At 43.7% G+C, this 17,749-nt stretch overlaps 1 protein-coding gene across 3 annotated transcripts in view; it reads right to left on the bottom strand.

Moving 5' to 3' along the window:
• Nucleotides 1-17,749, bottom strand: part of LOC111956486 (disco-interacting protein 2 homolog C-like) — a 244,206-nt gene that overhangs the window by 72,126 nt on the left and 154,331 nt on the right. The window contains exons 3-6 of one of the 3 annotated variants that reach the window (XM_023976930.2): nucleotides 13,160-13,270; nucleotides 10,964-11,116; nucleotides 4,688-4,903; nucleotides 3,177-3,350 (exon numbers count right to left, since the gene is read on the bottom strand). In XM_023976930.2, the coding sequence (XP_023832698.1) occupies nucleotides 3,177-3,350; nucleotides 4,688-4,903; nucleotides 10,964-11,116; nucleotides 13,160-13,270 (654 nt within the window). The remainder of the gene's footprint in view (nucleotides 1-3,176; nucleotides 3,351-4,687; nucleotides 4,904-10,963; nucleotides 11,117-13,159; nucleotides 13,271-17,749) is intronic. The other 2 variants (XM_070436526.1, XM_023976935.2) reach the window with 2 other exon arrangements.

Raw genomic sequence — 17,749 nt, 5'->3', positions numbered from 1 at the left:
AGGTGCATACCTGTATAATGTAGGTACATGACGTAATGACGCCACGTAACATTTTGCGCTATACATGCAACACAGCATTCCTAAACTAGCCCACAATGTCTGCTGTGTGGATTGAGCAGTCATTKGAAAGAATAGCAACATTTCAGCAAGACAACTCAAAGGGGAAATCCATTAAAGCCAAGATAATGGAATTCCTTGCCCTTGACAATCAACCATTCTCTGTCATGGGTGATGTTGGCTTTCGCCGACAAGTCGAGCACCGGTACACACTACCAAGTGCGCTATTTTTCAGACGTTGCCCTACCCGGAGTTACACAGTAATAGCGTCACTGCTATTAGTTTCACGACATACATACTATGGAACGCCGTTTGGGTCTTTGCGTGTCAAAAAAGATACAGTAGCACTCTCAAAGCTGTACAAAGAGTCTGCAAACAAGCAAACACCGGCCACGAACGATGCGTTTACAATACCGCGTTGGTAATAAAGCATAATTTGTTCGACCGCAACTTCTGGGGTAGCTAGCTTTAGCTTGGTACCTAGCTAGCACCAATACAACCAGCCTGAAAACACTGACCAGTAGAAACTGCAGTCACTTTCACTATTCTTAGCAATGATTTAGGAATCCTTGTGAGTAAGTATTAGCTTGGTTTCCACTTATTGTTCGCCTATTGAAATTGAACTTCAGTTCATTAAAATAAATAGCTAGTCAGCAACTTAACCCTGTTACACAAAGCTAACGCTATAAGCAGCCAGCTAGCTTCATCTGGCTAGTGAGGCTCGACCGCATCGGGTTGTGAAGCTAGCCACAATAAGGATGAAGCACAATAGTGGAATTTCCGGTTTGCCTTCAAAAGTATGTAATTGACAGTAATGCAAATTAATACAAATAGCAGAATTATGCCATACTTTTATTTTGAAGGCTAACCGCAAAGTCCACTATTGTGGCTAATCCTTATTGTGGCTAGCTTCACATAGATGGGTCCGACCACCATTAAATCAAATAATAACTGACTTATAAATTAGGGTTATTTTAGATGACACCTAGCTATGTAGTTAGCTAGCTAACTATAGTTACTGAAACAGATGTGTTATTTGACGTTTATCTTTGACACGCAAAGACCCAAACGGTGTTCCATAGAAATCCTGGTTGAGAATGAAACGACTGAACAAATGAACAACGAAACAGCACAGCAAGTAAGTGAAATAAATCGGTTTTGATTATGTTTTACTGGTAATGAGGACATACGTAAATGCCAACAAAATAACTTTTTGGTCAGTGTGGTGTGTGTGTGTAATCTTTAACTAGGCAAGTCAGTTTAGAACAAATTCTTATTTACAATGACGGCACGTACGATGCTGGGCCAATTGTGCGTCGCCCTATGGGATACCCAATCACGGCCGGATGTGATACAGCCTGGATTCGAGATGCAGTGCCTTARMMCACWSSSWYSRWSKSWGYGKKYTAACTATTTAACTGTACTAGAATGCTTAAAAGGCCGCYWAAATTGTAAATATCGGTATCRGGTTTTTTGGAAAGGAAAATATCGGATATTGGCCAAAAACGTCATAGCGGTGCATCACTAATACATAGCCATGTCGTTTTCCACTCCCCGTACATAGCCAAGTTATTTTCTACTCCCTAATATATATATTTTGTATATCATTTGTTCATATATATATATATATAGCCATGTCGTTTTCTACTCCCTATATATAGCCATGTTGTTTTTACTCATTATTCAGTGTCACTATTTGTATTTTATACCTCATCTTTAACTCTGCATTGTTGGAAAAGTAAGTAAGCATTTCACTGTTTGTCTACACCTGTTGTCTATGAAGCATGTGACGAATACATTTCATTTGACGAATCTCTCCTTTACAGCACAACACCTAGAGGAATACTAATGAGATATAGGGAATACACCTCGGCAGGGGTAGAGGTACACAATGTACTGCAATGGAATCCCTATGGGCGTCACATAGGCCGCGTTGCCATACTGTATCTAGCAACGTATGGATAAATGCGCCATGCAATGTACTGTAATTGTCCCGGAACGCAAGCATAAACTGCAAACCATAGACTGCAAACCATAGACTGCAAAACTTGATTCCATTAGCAATGGGAACCTTTCCAGAAATGTGTTAATGGTTTCTGTGGTGTTCTCAGATGTTAACTAATAGTTGATTAGAGTGTGGACCAAGCCTTTGTTTTCAGAACATCCATCTACTTCCACCTGGGGATTATTTTCTTTTGTCGTTGGATATAAACAACTCATTTCAATAATTCACTCTCCCTGCAGAATAGTGACTGATGGGATAACAGATGGGTTCAGTCAAAGCATTCTTCAATGCTGGTTCAGTGGGTTCTTCAAGCATCCAGCAGAGTTTTGGCACCAAAAAGTTAATAGCACAGGGCATTTTAAACAGACTACTTAAAACAATGTGGCACCTGCCTAAAGTTCAGATTTAAAGTGTACACTGCCAACATGAATGTCTGTGTCCATGTGGAAGATTGGGAGGGCAGAGAAGTGTCTAAAAGCAGACAGAATACATTTTGCAGCAAGCACCACCTCCACRTAACTGGAGCAACCATCCATCTGCTTTGTRTCAAAGATGAAAAGCATTCTTGAACACTCTTATCTTGGCAAGCAAACAAATACATGTATTTCTCAACATTAAAACTAATATTTCACAGCCATGAAAGCAAAAAATATATATATTTTTTGGTTGCATCCAAATAGCACCCTATTCCCTACATATGCACTACTTCGACCAGAACCCTGTCRGCCCTGGTCACAAGTAGTACACTATATAGGAAGTAGGGTGCCATTTTTGTCAAATACACTGCTTTCCAGACCTTACCGTTTCCCCTGTAATATTATTGTTGATTTTCCWTCAGAATCTTGGCTCTCATTCACAAGCATGAAAGCATAAACACACTGCTTCATGCGATCACAGCACTCATTAGCCAAAGCTAACCATGGGTTAGCATCACTTCTATCTCCCATMTTTTCACACAACTGTAGTAAGAGCAAGGCACACCACTTCGTTAATGAACGCCACACTTGATCATCACAAAGCAAATGGGGGCTGAGTCAGAGCAGGGCAGGGAGGCGAAGGCAGGGGGGCGCTGACTGCACCACCGCACGGTGGTCTGGGATAGTGGGATACTGACCCTGCTTCTCCAGAGGGGGCTGTTGCCAGACGAGCTCTGATCCACCTGATCCAAACTCACAAGACCGGCGCACCACAGGACCTGGACCTGTGTTCCCATTCTCTACTGTGACTGGGGCCGGAGGACCCAGGACCTTCCTAGTTTTCCTCTTCAGAGAGAGGTGAGCAATGGGCCCTGCATGTGAGGGGAAAACCAGAACCTTAAATCCAGACTACGGCAACCACACAGAGCCAAACCAAGGCACTACTGTACCCAGATGGAGGAAGGCCTCTCTGCAGTGTCTCTCAGCAAAAGAGGCATCAGCGATATGGAGAGATGGAAAATACGGTCTTCGTCCCAAATGGTCCCCTATTCCATTTATAGTGCACTACTTTTGACCAGGGCCCATACAGGGAATAAGGTGCCATTTGGGACAGACCCATGGATAACGGTCGCGGTAAGGGGCATGGAGAAAAGCAACTTATCTACACGGGCAGGCAGAACCACACTAATGGGAGGGGAGGGAGGAGGGAGGGCGGGAGAGGGGGATGAAGGGAAGATGGAAAATGCTTTTCCTTCAGCCTTTTAAAARGCCAGCACACATACACTGGGGAGCTGGTTTGTTTTGGCCTCAAAACAGGAGCGAAGAGGAAAACAGAGTCGTAACCGTCACACACAGGAAAGGATATCCTCCTCTTCAATAACACACCTAGCAGAGAGAGAGCAGGACTAGAATACACTACAGCCAGTCAAGTCTGACACACACACACCATGCTGTGACAACAAAACAGCTATGTGTGTAAGCTGATTGTCATGGAAACGCCTCTGAACACCAAGGACTGGTGAGAAAGTTACTCATGTGCTTGTTGGTATGAATGGACCTACAACAAGCTCTGGTCAACAGATATGCCTCTCTAAAGTGTCTTCAGGGAGCTCCCACAGTTTGACATTTGTAGATCATAATAGGGCCAAATAGCTATGATGGTCTGTCTCCTAGTCCTAACTGTCTACTAGCGCTGTCCACCTGGCAGGGGGCTGACTGTCTGTGCTGTCTCTGGTGGCATTTAAACTGTGTCAGCAGCATGAAAACAGACTAGCCACTGGAACAGTCTACACAGACAACAGTGGTACTTCATGGTGATAGCCCTCCAATCTTTTTTTATATAGTTTATCTACATAGGGAGTAAATAGGCTACAACAATTATTTTTCACWATTTTTAGTTGTGTATGTATTATGCACTGGCCCCTAGGGGGTTAACTAAGTCTAGAAGGTCATCTTTGTCAGGGGAATGAGGGTAGCATGCAATTAATAGAAAGTAACACTGGAAGCACAGGCTAGTGTTGTGGCTGCATGCCTTAGGGGTTGGAACAGGATGGGTGAGGGGTGATATCAACAGCACACACATCCCCCCCACCTCCCACACACCCTGGGGGTATCGAGTTAGAAAGCCAACAAGAGAGGTAGGCAAGACAACACACAGAGGTAGATAGATGTAAGTAGGTGTGTAGGTTATAGTTGAAGGGTGGTTTACCTGACTTACCGAGGTGCGTCTGGCCCATGACGTCTGCTAGCCGGCTGGCTGCCCCGCTCCCTCCACTCTGAGTGGAAGAGGAGGAGGTGGTGGAGGAGGTGGTGGAGCCGTGGATGGCTCGGCTGATCCAGTTCTCCATGTTGATGCTGCTCTGGCTGGAGGTTGGTGTGCCTTCACCCTGCATGGAGCCCTCGCCCTCCGAGCCCGACGACGTGTCTGGAGAGAGGGGGGAGAAGAGCCGAGAGGGAGAGGGGAATTAGAGAGAGAGGGGGTCTACGACGGCAGGTAGAAACACATGAACATACGTACATATGCACACACACACACACCTGCATGTCATTGTCAATGTCAGGCATTTGCACAACAAACAGAGAAACTCAGGCTATGCCATAAGGAGATGTCCTTTCCCCCATATCATAACCCCTCCACTAGCATCAGCTTCCAGGCCTCTCGCACGTTTTTCTCCAGAGCCTGGGGAAGTAGGTATGAGTGGAACTGCGATGATGGGCTGTGAGTAGAAGCGATTTAAAAAAAATAACCACATCCATCCCTCTTCAGAATTATTCAGAGTAAGCTAGTTAACGGTGCTAGCATTTTTGTGTATATATATATAATGACACTACCCCATGTGGGCCCCATTGTAAATGATTGGCTTTCGGTTTTGAATCTCCGCCTCCGTTTGAATGTGCCTATTCCAATTGTTGGGAGGGGCAAATAGCTTGGATACCCTCCATCTTCTTTTAGCCTCCTCCTGACAAGAACTTCCACAGGCTTTCATACCGAAGGTGAGGCGAAAGCCTGGTAGAGGCTATACCCTGCTCCCTACCTGTAGGCTACAGGTGCACTCCACAGAAAGCATGCAAATCAGAGTTGACAGAAACCTGATCATGACAGTGAGGGGAGAATGGCTTCCTTCCACTGTATCAGACTCAGTCAGGAGGAGCCCTCACAGCCCTGCACCTCACATCATTAGGCTGACTCACTTTCATGCACCCAAATCCACTGCAACACAGACCGTCTCAGCCCAAACACTGTCACTCCTACTGAGCTAATATCACTACTCTCCACTCTGGGATGTTTTTAAACCCTAGCCAGTCAGTGGCTGAGTCTGGGGATGAGGGAGTGGGTTTCTTTGTGTGCTTTATTTTGCATGCATTTTGCATACTGCGACAGGACAGGGCTGTCTGCCGGGGGCCAGCGGAGGGTGTCTGTCTGAGGGATGAGAGGAACAAACAGAGGGAGAGAGGCTGGATCATGACGAGCCATTTAAGAACCAGGTGCACTGCAGTGACCTACTGAGAGAGATCAACAACAGGATGGGCCTGGCTCTCTCTCGGTGTGTGTGTGTGTGTGTGTGTGTGTGTGTGTGTACAGTCCTCCAATTACACTTCAGCCTAGCACCTTATCTACTTAAGTTAGCCAACAATACAGCAGCCTCGAACCGGTTGACCTTTTCTAGTAAATGTCAAATCTGCATGGGCAAAATGTTGAATATAAAAATGCAACGTGATAAATTCTGGGAAAATAGAAATCAGCAAAAAAGATAACATAAAAAGCCTACATTAACTTAATAGGTTTTATGAGTGCACATAAAATATAATATATATATTTTTGGCCAATAAAATGTCTGAGATTTTTTTGTTTATTATCTAGTCTAGTCCTCAGTATGTCTGAGCCTCTCTCTGACACTGAGGGGCTGGCACACTGTCTTTGCCAGTGACAGCAGTGGGAGAGACGGTAACCTTTGCTGGGCTAAGGGAGGTCTCCTCCAGCCTGCAGTGAATACCGGCTCCAACACCCTTCAGGTCACTAGGGTTCCATCCGCTCTCCTTCTGCCTAGCCTGCCTGCACAAACACAGGAGAGAGAGCAGATTAACAACACAGCCCAGCCCCGCCATTGGCCGAGAAACAGCCTGACATTTGATTGGCCAGAAGTGTGTCGTACAGCACTCTTTAATTGGCTGGCTGGTGGTGTTGTCAGGGCAGTGTCAGTGACAGCTGTCAGTCCGTTCACACCTGGGCTCTCCTGCGTTGTTGACACTGGGACAGATAAGAGAGCAGCCTTGTGGCGTGGCACAATGGTCCACTGACAGCCCTATCTGAGAGCTGCTCTTAAAAAGGAACTGCTGCAACTGGCCCTCCAGGTCTCAGCTCTTAGTGATGCTTTGTTGTTCCTCATTGGTGAAATTCAAATCCTCCTTCAAGTGTATTGTTTTACAGTGGACCAATATGGCATGTGGATAATATGTGGAGAACTAACCTATCTGCTACAGTTGTTGATAGTGCCACCATTTCTGGATGCTAGCTCCAGTTTACACTGTTTTAGTCTGGGCCTCTACAGTCTCTGTGAGTGACAGTCTCAGGTAGAGCAGTGCTAGATTGCAAGGCAGGAAAGCTTTTTAGAGGCTGTGTGCATATGGCCAGCACCACTTGACGGCAAAAATACACTGCAGCCAGGCAACCACCTAATCATATTACACACACATCCAGATGTGAGCACACACACAGGAAGTCTCTGATGAGCCCCTGAAGACTAGCCCTCTAGGGATCCTCAATACATGTAATGATTCTAAGAAGCCAGACATCAGAGGACCTCAGTATAAGGACATGGGCGGGTGTGTGTGTACGTGCATGCGTGCGTGCGTGCATATATCTGATATGGCATCCTATTTGRGAAAACCAATTAATGTAGCTGGATTAGTGACCATTCCAATCCTAATCCTAATCTAGTATTGGACGTCAGTATTTGATTGAGATGACAGACAAAATCTTAAACTCTTTGTAGCCGGTCCTGTGCTAATTTCATGTTAATTAAATTGATTAGGCTTTGACTGCTGAGATAAGGTGGTGGTGTGGTACCACACACACACACAGTGGGAATAGAGGCAGTTGCTTTTCTTTTTGTTTGTCCCTCAGTAACAGTCACAGCTGATAACATTGTAATGTGCTGTATGCACTGCCACTCATCATTATCAGCATGTTACACACAGAAACGTGTGTGCATTTCCTGATCTCCACAACACACAGGAGATGGCGCCCTGAGACAGACACAGGGTACCCAAATGGTAMCCTATGTAGCGCACTATACAGGGAATAGAGACCCATCTTGGGACAAAGCCATGTACAAAAAAATAAAAACGTCATACTAATCACGATACTAATTAATTAGAAAGACAGACTAGAAGACAAGGAGTCCATATTCTAATTGTCATTGGCAGGCTGTGCTCCAGTGGAATAAGGCTGCTTGCCTTGCCTGATACGATGTGAGTGAGTTGCTCTGGTGTCCCTGAACGCCCCCAGCCTCGCAGGCAGTCAGGCACCAACACTCCGTGAGTGGCTCTGGTGTCCGTGAACGCCCCCAGCCTCGCAGGCAATCAGGCACCAACACTCCGTGAGTGGCTCTGGTGTCCCTGAACGCCCCCAGCCTCGCATGCAGTCAGGCACCAACACTCCGTGAGTGGCTCTGGTGTCCCTGAACGCCCCCAGCCTCGCAGGCAATCAGGCACCAACACTCCGTGAGTGCTGTGTCACTGTTCCTTCTCTCAAGGGGCTGTTCGCTCTGCCTTATAAGAACTCTGCCTGCCTGCCTGCTCATTCGGAATCATCTGAAAATGTGCCTGTCGTGATTTCCTGCATGTTTTGTGTGGTGCGTGTTCAGTAAATGAATCCCTGTAGACGCCTCGGTCCCAGCCTTCAGCCTTAATGCAAATGCGATAATGGCTACTTAACACCGCTCTCTACCCCTCTCTTATAAAGATACTCTCCACTCCATAAACCCTTGCCTGGATGGGGGCATGCCATGCTACATTCTAGCTGTTACATTCTTACAGCTCTACAGTGCAGTAAATGACAAGTGATGATGTCTACACGTTGTTGTTGTTGATGTTGCACAGACAGCACAGATGTTGGTTAGTGGGATATGGCAAAGGGAGAAATGAGCTATACCTTTCAGCTAGTTAGTATTAACCATATTACTAATTCTATAAGCTGAGCATAATAGTGATAGTGCACTACTTTAGTCCTATGGGCTCTGGTCAAAAGTAGTGCACTATATAGAGAATAGGGTGCCATTTGAGATGCAAACCTAAGCCTGTGGTTCAGCTCTCTTATGTTAGCCAAGGGTCTGAGAGAGGTGACTGAAATCAAAATGGCAGCTCGTCAGTCAGCTGTTTTTAGCTAGCATGAGTACAGTTTCAGAGTGACTTAACCACTCCCATGGTCATCGATGACACCATGTCAATATTGACTTCTTTCTGCCCCAGTCATCTGCTCCATTGACAGACTGGGGAAGTTATCTATAACRGTCTGGAGTGCCTTCAACTCCAGTGGTAAGATACTAGGAGACTGAAGATTTAAACTGCTGTGTTGAAGCCCCATTGTACTGTGTCTAATGGATACTACTAAAAACAATGTATATTTCACACCATCAAGAGACAACACAATCATACTTTAACGTCAATCACTCCTTTCAAATTGACTCATTCCGTTGTAATTACATCCAATCAAGAAATCATGTAGATGAAGAAAAAAAAATGTACACTGTGGAAAGGAGCTTCTGATGATATCAACAACATCAATTTGTGATAAATAGATGCTTTGCCAACCCAGGCTGATTGAATTGACAGGCAGACATGACATGTGGAGACACATGGGTGAGACACTGCATCAGTGRGKKGGGGGGGGGGGGGGGGGGGGCTGGTGGCATATGAGCCATATATTAAATACATTTCATGAGCCCTACAGTACATTAAAAATAAATGTTATGAGCCCAATCCCAAAAAAGCCCAAATGATTGTGCCATTACCCAATACATATAAGATATAGGTTACTGCACATTACGCACGACAGAAAAACAAAAGCCCATAGATGTAGCTAGCTATATGCTCTCTTGGGTAAATAAATGAAACTAGCTCCAGTAGGCTAATCTTGTTGAATGTATTATACTGCACACTTCTGTATTATGATAAAGCAGAAGAGAACATGTGATTCTSGTGCAGCACACGCAGCTTACAAAGTTACAAGTATAGGCTCGCGAATTTGATTTTAATATTGAAATWKAATAGGGCCTATTTGTATAATTAATTGTCTGACACATATATACACCTTTCATAATATTTCCCCTAATGTTATTAGCCTACCTATTGTTGCTTCATTCCTTCCTCGCTTTCAACAGTTAAATGAAATGTTTAGTTGTCCTCGTCTTCATCATTCTCCTGACACAAAAGGCTTTCACTTCTCTACACAAAGATTGAATGGTTACGGGTCTGAATAAATAGCTTACCGCCGTCGTGTGTTCGCTCGTCTTTCAAAACTACAGTTCTATTGGCTGCTGTATTTAACATTCAGTAAAAATAGCTTGTGTACCTCTTCAAATAGTCCATTGGTATAAGAAATGCTACAGAAACCATGTCCAGCAAGCTATTCTAGTACAGCTTTTCCTGCATGGGACTCCAAGAGCTAACGAGTGTTATTTAAGTAGAGGCCAGCGGAGTACAGGTGCGTGCGTATTGCGTAAGAGTCAGAGGCTATAAGTTAGAAGCTTATTATGCATAACCCATCATTAATTAGCTAAATATAAGGCTAATACTGCATTGAATTCATTACCTGAAAGACGTAGGCTAGGACGTCTATGTATATATGGCTTTACCCAGTATCATTCTAGAACAGGATGATCTATTTTGGATAGAATTTAAATGGAGTTGACGGAGAGAGAGAGAAAGACAGAGTGCTCGCGCGTGCACTGATTTAAAGCAAAGATATTCCAGTGATAGGCTGTTTTAAAGTTCTGCAGCTGCAATAAAACATTAATTAATAATAAATAAAAACAAGGTGACCCCTGAAAGCCAGGTGGAGATGTGTATAGACGCACATTCGGTCTTTATATAACTATATCAGAGGCTATGCTGCAGCAAATGTAGGCCTACCTGTCGCAAGACAAAAAGTTACCATGATGAGATGATAGGGCTACATGCATTGTGAACTGTGGTCCATACTGAGATGGGCCGTCTGTCCCCACCCTGAGCGTTGATTCATCATGCAGAGGCCGTAGAGAAGCCAGATTTAGACATCACATATATTTTAACAGTTCCATTTCACACCATGCTGTTCATATCATTTACAGGTTTCACAGTTATTTATCCTGGGAAAAGGGAGTTGTTTTTGGCGGTAAATCCCGGTAACCGGGTTCCCGCCAATCAACCCTAAACCCATATTCAAGCGTGCGCGCACACACACACACACACACAGTGAGGTAGTCCCAGGCAGCTATGACATTACCTTGGAGTCCTATATGTTCCTCACCTGGGGGAGTGTAGGCATCCATGGAGGACTGCACGACCAGGGAGCGGCGCTTGGAGGGCATGGGTACTGCCATTTTACCACGCTCCTTCTGTTTGGCCAGAGCCGCCTGCACAGCCTCTGTGTGGACATCTGCAACACACAGCAGGACAGACATGTTGGAAGACCTGGTGTCACGAACTCAGATTATCTTGATTCTGGGAACAGTTAAGTGAAATGTAACTTCAATTTGTAACTAATTCAGTGAAAAGTGTAATAGTGTAATTTTACTAAACACTATGAACCAGTTTCCCAGACAGATTAAACCTAGTCTTGCACTAATTAACACTTTCAATAGACAATCTCTATTGAACATGCCTTTTAAACATGCCCACTAGACCGGGAAACCGTTGTGTGTTCGGGAAACMGGCCCAAAAGAATCTAACATATAATCTAAGAACAATTCCATGCCTGAAGCCATTTTTTAAAAAGCATGGAAGATTGGGCTGTACCATCACTTTGAACATTGATGAAAAACGACTTCAGGAGATCCACAGTGTATGTACAGTAAGAAGCTAAATTGTTCACTGCTGCTCCTCTCAAAGTGATAGTCTTTCTTATACACTGGGGACTCCACCTCTGTTGGCTGCTCACAAAAAGCAAGACATGTCACACTAAGTTAATTCATCTTACCAAAGAAAGCTTGGTTCTAGTGAGGTAAAACAATTGCCAGTAACCTACACCTTTTGTCATGATGCTTTAGTGGACCTGTTTAGTAAATGGCCATTGAGAACAGACTACATATCCCAAATGGCACCCTATTCCCTTTATAGTGCACTACTTTTGGTCAAAAATAGTGCACTATTTAGTAAGGGTGCCATTTGAGATGCAACCCATTTGAGATGCAGTCCCTATTCCCTTTATAGTGCACTACTTTGATCCCATAGGGCTCTGGTCAAAAGTCAAAACGAGTGCACTATATAGGTAATATGGTACCATTTGGGATGCATGCTAAGCCTTGTTGGTTGTCAGGTATTCTTTAATTCAACATGGATCCTGTTTTTATAGGGCTGTATTTTAGGGACCTCTGTGTCCATTGGCTGCTCCCTCTATGGCTGGGTCTGAATAATGTCCTCAGACTACTGGGGCTTAATGTGAGATCATTGTGTTCAGCCAGATAATGGGCTATTAAAGATTTAAAAAATTAAGAGCATCAATAGCTGTGTGTAAGGCTAAGCACTGGTAAAACAAAACCCATGATTCAACCCAACCCCATGGTCCAGTTTTTATACACTATAGTACTGGCATGTTACAATGGATATTGTGTCACACCAGTAAATCAAATGCAGGTTTTCTATCGGTGCTTGGCAGTTGTTGTTACTACAGACTGTAGTCGTGGTTGCCAACTGCACCACAGTTAGGACTGTTGCAAAGCAGGTTCTGTGTGTGTTTCACATGGCACCCTATTCTCTACATAATGGGTAGCAGAGCTCTGGTCAAAAGTAGCGCACTATATAGGGATTARGGTGACATTTGAGACAGAATCAATGTGTTTCTAAAATGAGGCTGGAGCGCAGTGCCAGAATCTGTGGCTGGTATGTTGAAGCAGTCATTTGTATGAGARAAAAAAGAGCAAGAGAGAGGGGGGGTGACTACTAATGAAGCAAGCTGTTGAGCTGGTAATAGCATAAGTGGTTCATTGGTCTAAAATAAATAAGAGTGATAAACATTAACGGGTAAAAAAAATTGCATTAAGAGTGAGATTTTCTTAACTGCATTGTTGATTAGGGGCTTGTAAGTAAGCATTTCACTGTAAGGTCTACACCTGTTGTATTCGGCGCATGTGACAAATAAAATTAGACTTGATAAAAACAAAGCGTTTGGTAATCAGAGTTAATTCTGTTACCACAAACCTAGACATTTTATTTAGTGGTAAAAATATAGAGCTCCATTATTGCTCCAATACTATCCTATAGTAACTGGCAATAACTACAAACTATATAACAGGATTTTGAGGTTTGTGCTACTGTTTGGGTTGAGGGAAAGAAATTGCCACTACCTCGCTTTCCAACCAAGATGCCAACTGAAGTAAAAAGGAAATTCAGCAACTCTTGGCAGTAAGAGGGAGTTGATAACAATAAATGAGCATTTGTGTTTGGAGTTTTTGTGTGACGTTGAAAGGTGTCGTTGTCCTACCTGATCTGTAGCGTTCGTCCCGGGAGCCAGAGGAGCGGCGGCGGTGGTAGCGAGAGGAGGAGCCAGGGGTGACGGGGGTTCTCCTCTCGTGGGGCACAGAGGGGTCCATCCCTGGGGGGGGGGGGGGGGGGGGAGAAGGCAAGGACCGAGTTACCTACAGCACAGCCTGGCCAGACCACAATCACCACAGCAACTGGTACTAGAGTACAGAGGCCTTCCCTATGGGTGGAACAGACAGAACACTGCAGACTCTAGTATTCCGTTTTATTTATTTAACCTTTAATTAGGCAAGTCAGTTAAGAACAAATTCTTATTTACAATGACGGCCTACCCCGGACGACACTGGGCCAATTGCGCACCGCCCTATGGGACTCCCAATCACGGCCGGATGTGATAGACTGGAATCAAACCAGGGTGTCTGTAGTAATGCCTCAAGCACTGAGATGCAGTGCCTTAGACAGCTGTGCCACTCGGGAGCCCCGAGTTTTTACACATGTTTTTGGATGTGTAGAAGTTGCTCCTGCCAAAACCACCACCTGGATCTAAACACACTGCTGTGTACAAGGTTCTCGCTTCTTCGCACAGCAGATACTAGCCTATTATAGATGATATGAGCATAGAGTGGTGTACTGTGTAGTATAAGGATGAAATTAATAGATAATGAAAAATAGAGGGAAATGAATGCATTATACAGTCTGCATCTACATTGTTAAACTCAAGTGTCAGTATTATTTGCTCGGGCGAGCACAAATTGAATTCACCACTAAGACATCCATGGACATTATTGGATATTATTCCAGTCTGTCTGGCAAGGTACTGTTACRCTCCTTTTAAACAGAGAGTCCCCTCAATTAACTCTGTTTCCTATTAAATCCATCAGGTGACTTGGTCACTCAGCCTCTCATTTTGCATCCCAAATGGAATCCTATTCCCTACATAGGCTCTGGTCAAAAGTAGTGCACTATATAGGGATGCAACCAGCCTCTCATTGTCAATTGCAGCACAGTGGCAATCAGCCCCTGAACCTCAGCAAGGTCGCTCTCTGGATGAGATGATTTTCAGGGTAAATCCTATGACATGGACACACAGAAACACAGCACACACACAACAGTTACAATAACCCTCAAACAAGTGTTTGCTAGTATTCTACTGTTGCAGACAGTCTGCTAGCTAGAAAACACAAAGCTAGTGATCTACTACTGACTCTACRATGGCTTTAGACTAAATCTCTGTAGTCTTCATTACAGCCCAACCCTAGAAGGTAAATCGCATGTTCACAACAAAGAAATAATCACTTCAGTCCTCAACACCAAAGCTCGAGGCAGGAGCTTGAGCAATGCARCCGTTTGTAATACTCTAGGCAAGTGCCCTAAAAAGTGGATTACTTTCTGCTCTGCTATAATGACCCTTGGTTTACCACTGAGACGTATGATAAATCGATGATCCCATTCCCCCTTTCTACTGCAGATTGACAAGCACAGAGAACACTCATCCACATACACACACAATTTAAAGGAAATCAATCTCAGTCTTATCTGTTCCTGTCCACCTTTCACAGGGAAATATGCTACATTCAATAAGAGGCGCGATGGAGGAGTCTGACCTCAATAGTAACAAAATACATAGATTGTTAAAGACTTCTGAAGGTATTTTAAGCTCCAAAATTGTAGCATGAAGAATTTGTCAAAGCCAGTGTGAAATGTAACTGCCCCCCCCCCCCCTTAGGGGAGTCATCTATAATAGGGTTTGAATTAGAGCTACCTGTAGTACACAGAGATGGTACACAGAGATACTGGTGAAGACCAAGCTTTTTCAACCTGCACTATATAGATGTCAATGGTTTAGATGGAGTAGTCTTGCACTGCCAGGCATCACTTCGTAACCTGGAATGGCTTGAGTCCAGGCTCGATAGAGAAAGTTTGTTGCTGGTGTTCTAAATGGCAATACACACGCATGAACAGGGTCGTTCTACCAATTCACTTAGTGAAAAAAAAAAACATTATTTCACCTAGTCCATGAAGTGCACATGTTCAACTAAATAAAAATATGTTTTCCCATAAATAAAAATACTTTAGTAAGTAGGAATACRCGATATCGGTGAATGAATCGGCCGATAATAGATAAAAATGCCAACATGGGTATCAGCCCGATGTCTAGTTTAACGCCGATGTGCAAAACCGATGTCAAAGCTGATGCATACCTATATAACGTAGGTACATAACGCCACGTAAAATGTGGCGCTACACATGCAACACAGCATTCCTAACCTAGCCCACAACGTCTGCTCTGTGGATCGAGCAGTCAACAAGTCGAGCAGTSWTTTGAAAGACTAAGAAAATTTCAGCAGACAACTCAAAAGGCAAAATCCATTAATGCCAAGATAATGGAATTCATTGGCCTTGACAATCAACCGTTCTCTGTCATGGGTGATGTTTGCTTTCGCTGACTGGTCGAGCACCGGTACACACTACCAAGTGTGCTATTTTTCAGATGTTGCCCTACTGGAGTTACAGTAATAGCGTCACTACTATTAGCTTCACGACATACTATGGAACGCCGTTTGGGTCTTTGCGTATCAAAAAAGATACTTCAAATAACACTATTTGACGCGTTAAATAAGCTTTTAATTTGACGTCAAATAACACAGTTCAATTATTGAATGTTGTGGGTTCAGAATTTGCATGCGCAAGCCAAGCGCCACCACTACTATCCGTAGCACTGCCAAAGCTGTACAAAAGTCTGCAAACACCAGCCACAAACCAATAGCTAGCTTTAGCTTGGGACCTAGCTAGCACCAATACAACCAGCCTGAAAACAATGACCAGTAGATCTATGATCTATTCAATTATGGCATAATTCTATTTGTGTTCATTTGCATCACTGTCAATTACATACTTTTATTTTAAAGGCTAACCACAAAGTCCACTATTGTGGCTAGCTTCACATAGATGGGTCCGACCACCATTAATCAAATAAGAACTGTCTTATAAATTAGGGTTATTTTAGATGACACCTAGCTATAGTTAGCTAGCTAGGATAGCTACTGAAACATATGTATTTTTGCTATGTTTTTGGGGAAGAACATTGTTTGCATCYATGAGCTAGCTTTTCTTTTTTATGACCAGCACTGTAGGTGCGCGAGACAACTTTACCAGCATCATAGCATACGTATCGATGAATCGTTGTGACAAATACGAGTGATAGTGTAATCAATGTGTAATAACTACGTTAATTCTTATTTACAATGACRCCTACACCGGCCAAACCCGGACGACGCTGGGCCAATTGTGCGCCGCCCTATGGGACTCCCAATCACGGCCGGATGTGATACAGCCTGGATTTGAACCAGGGACTGTAGTGACGCCTCTTGCACGGAGATGCAGTGCCTTAGACCGCTGCGTCCATGTGTGTTGTTAACTAACTGTACTAGAATGATAAAAGGCTGCTAAAATTGTAAATAACGAATATCAGGATATAACGGGGGAAAAAATCGGATATCAGTATCGGCCAAAAATGTCATATCGGTGCATCACTAATAGTAAGTGCATAGTAGCCCTTTACACTTGTACCCATATACAGGTTGAAAATGGCATATTTGGACACTGATAAGCACCTAAATTGGAACGCAAGTGGCTGTTCAGTAACATGCTATACATGTCAGAGCTCAGGGCTTTCGCTTCACAGCTTTGTATGGATTTTGACCCATTCTGAACTTGATCACCTTGATCAACTTGAATGAGGGAAATACTGTAAAAGRTGAGACATTGAGGATTATAATAAATACCGCTTTGATGTCATACAAGCAAGCCAAACACCCGTGGGTCCAAACGTGCACTTCACATCATAAAACTCATGTCATATATCGTGTCAACGTTTATCATTACTATGTGTGATATACAGTTACAAGATAACATGGCGTTATACCCTGGGTTGCTTATACGCTAGATCCTTAACGGCACAACTAGGAAAACTGCAAAAAGCACCTTATACACTGCATGACCAAAAGTATGTGGACACGTGCATGTCAAATTTCATTCCAAAATCAAATCAAGTTTTATTTGTCACATACACATGGTTAGCAGATGTTAATGCGAGTGTAGCGAAATGCTTGTGCTTCTAGTTCCGACAATGCAGTAATAACCAACGAGTAATCTAACAATTCCACAACTACTACCTTATACACACAAGTGTAAAGGGATAAAGAATATGTACATAAAGATATATGAATGAGTGATGGTACAGAACGGCATAGGCAAGATGCAGTAGATGTATAGAGTACAGTATATACATATGAGATGAGTAATGTAGGGTATATAAACATAAAGTGGCATAGTTTAAAGTGGCTAGTGATACATTTTTACATAAATCTCCATCAATTCCCATTATTAAAGTGGCTGGAGTTGAGTCAGTATGTTGGCAGCGGCCACTAAATGTTAGTGGTGGCTGTTTAACAGTCTGATGGCCTTGAGATAGAAGCTGTTTTTCAGTCTCTCGGTCCCAGCTTTGATGTGCCTGTACTGACCTCGCCTTCTGGATGATAGCGGGGTGAACAGGCAGTGGCTCGGGTAGTTGTTGTCCTTGATGATCTTT

This window comes from Salvelinus sp. IW2-2015, linkage group LG32, assembly GCF_002910315.2.
Source record: "Salvelinus sp. IW2-2015 linkage group LG32, ASM291031v2, whole genome shotgun sequence".
Lineage (NCBI taxonomy): Eukaryota > Metazoa > Chordata > Actinopteri > Salmoniformes > Salmonidae > Salvelinus > Salvelinus sp. IW2-2015.
This window is presented reverse-complemented; position numbering and strand designations above follow the sequence as displayed.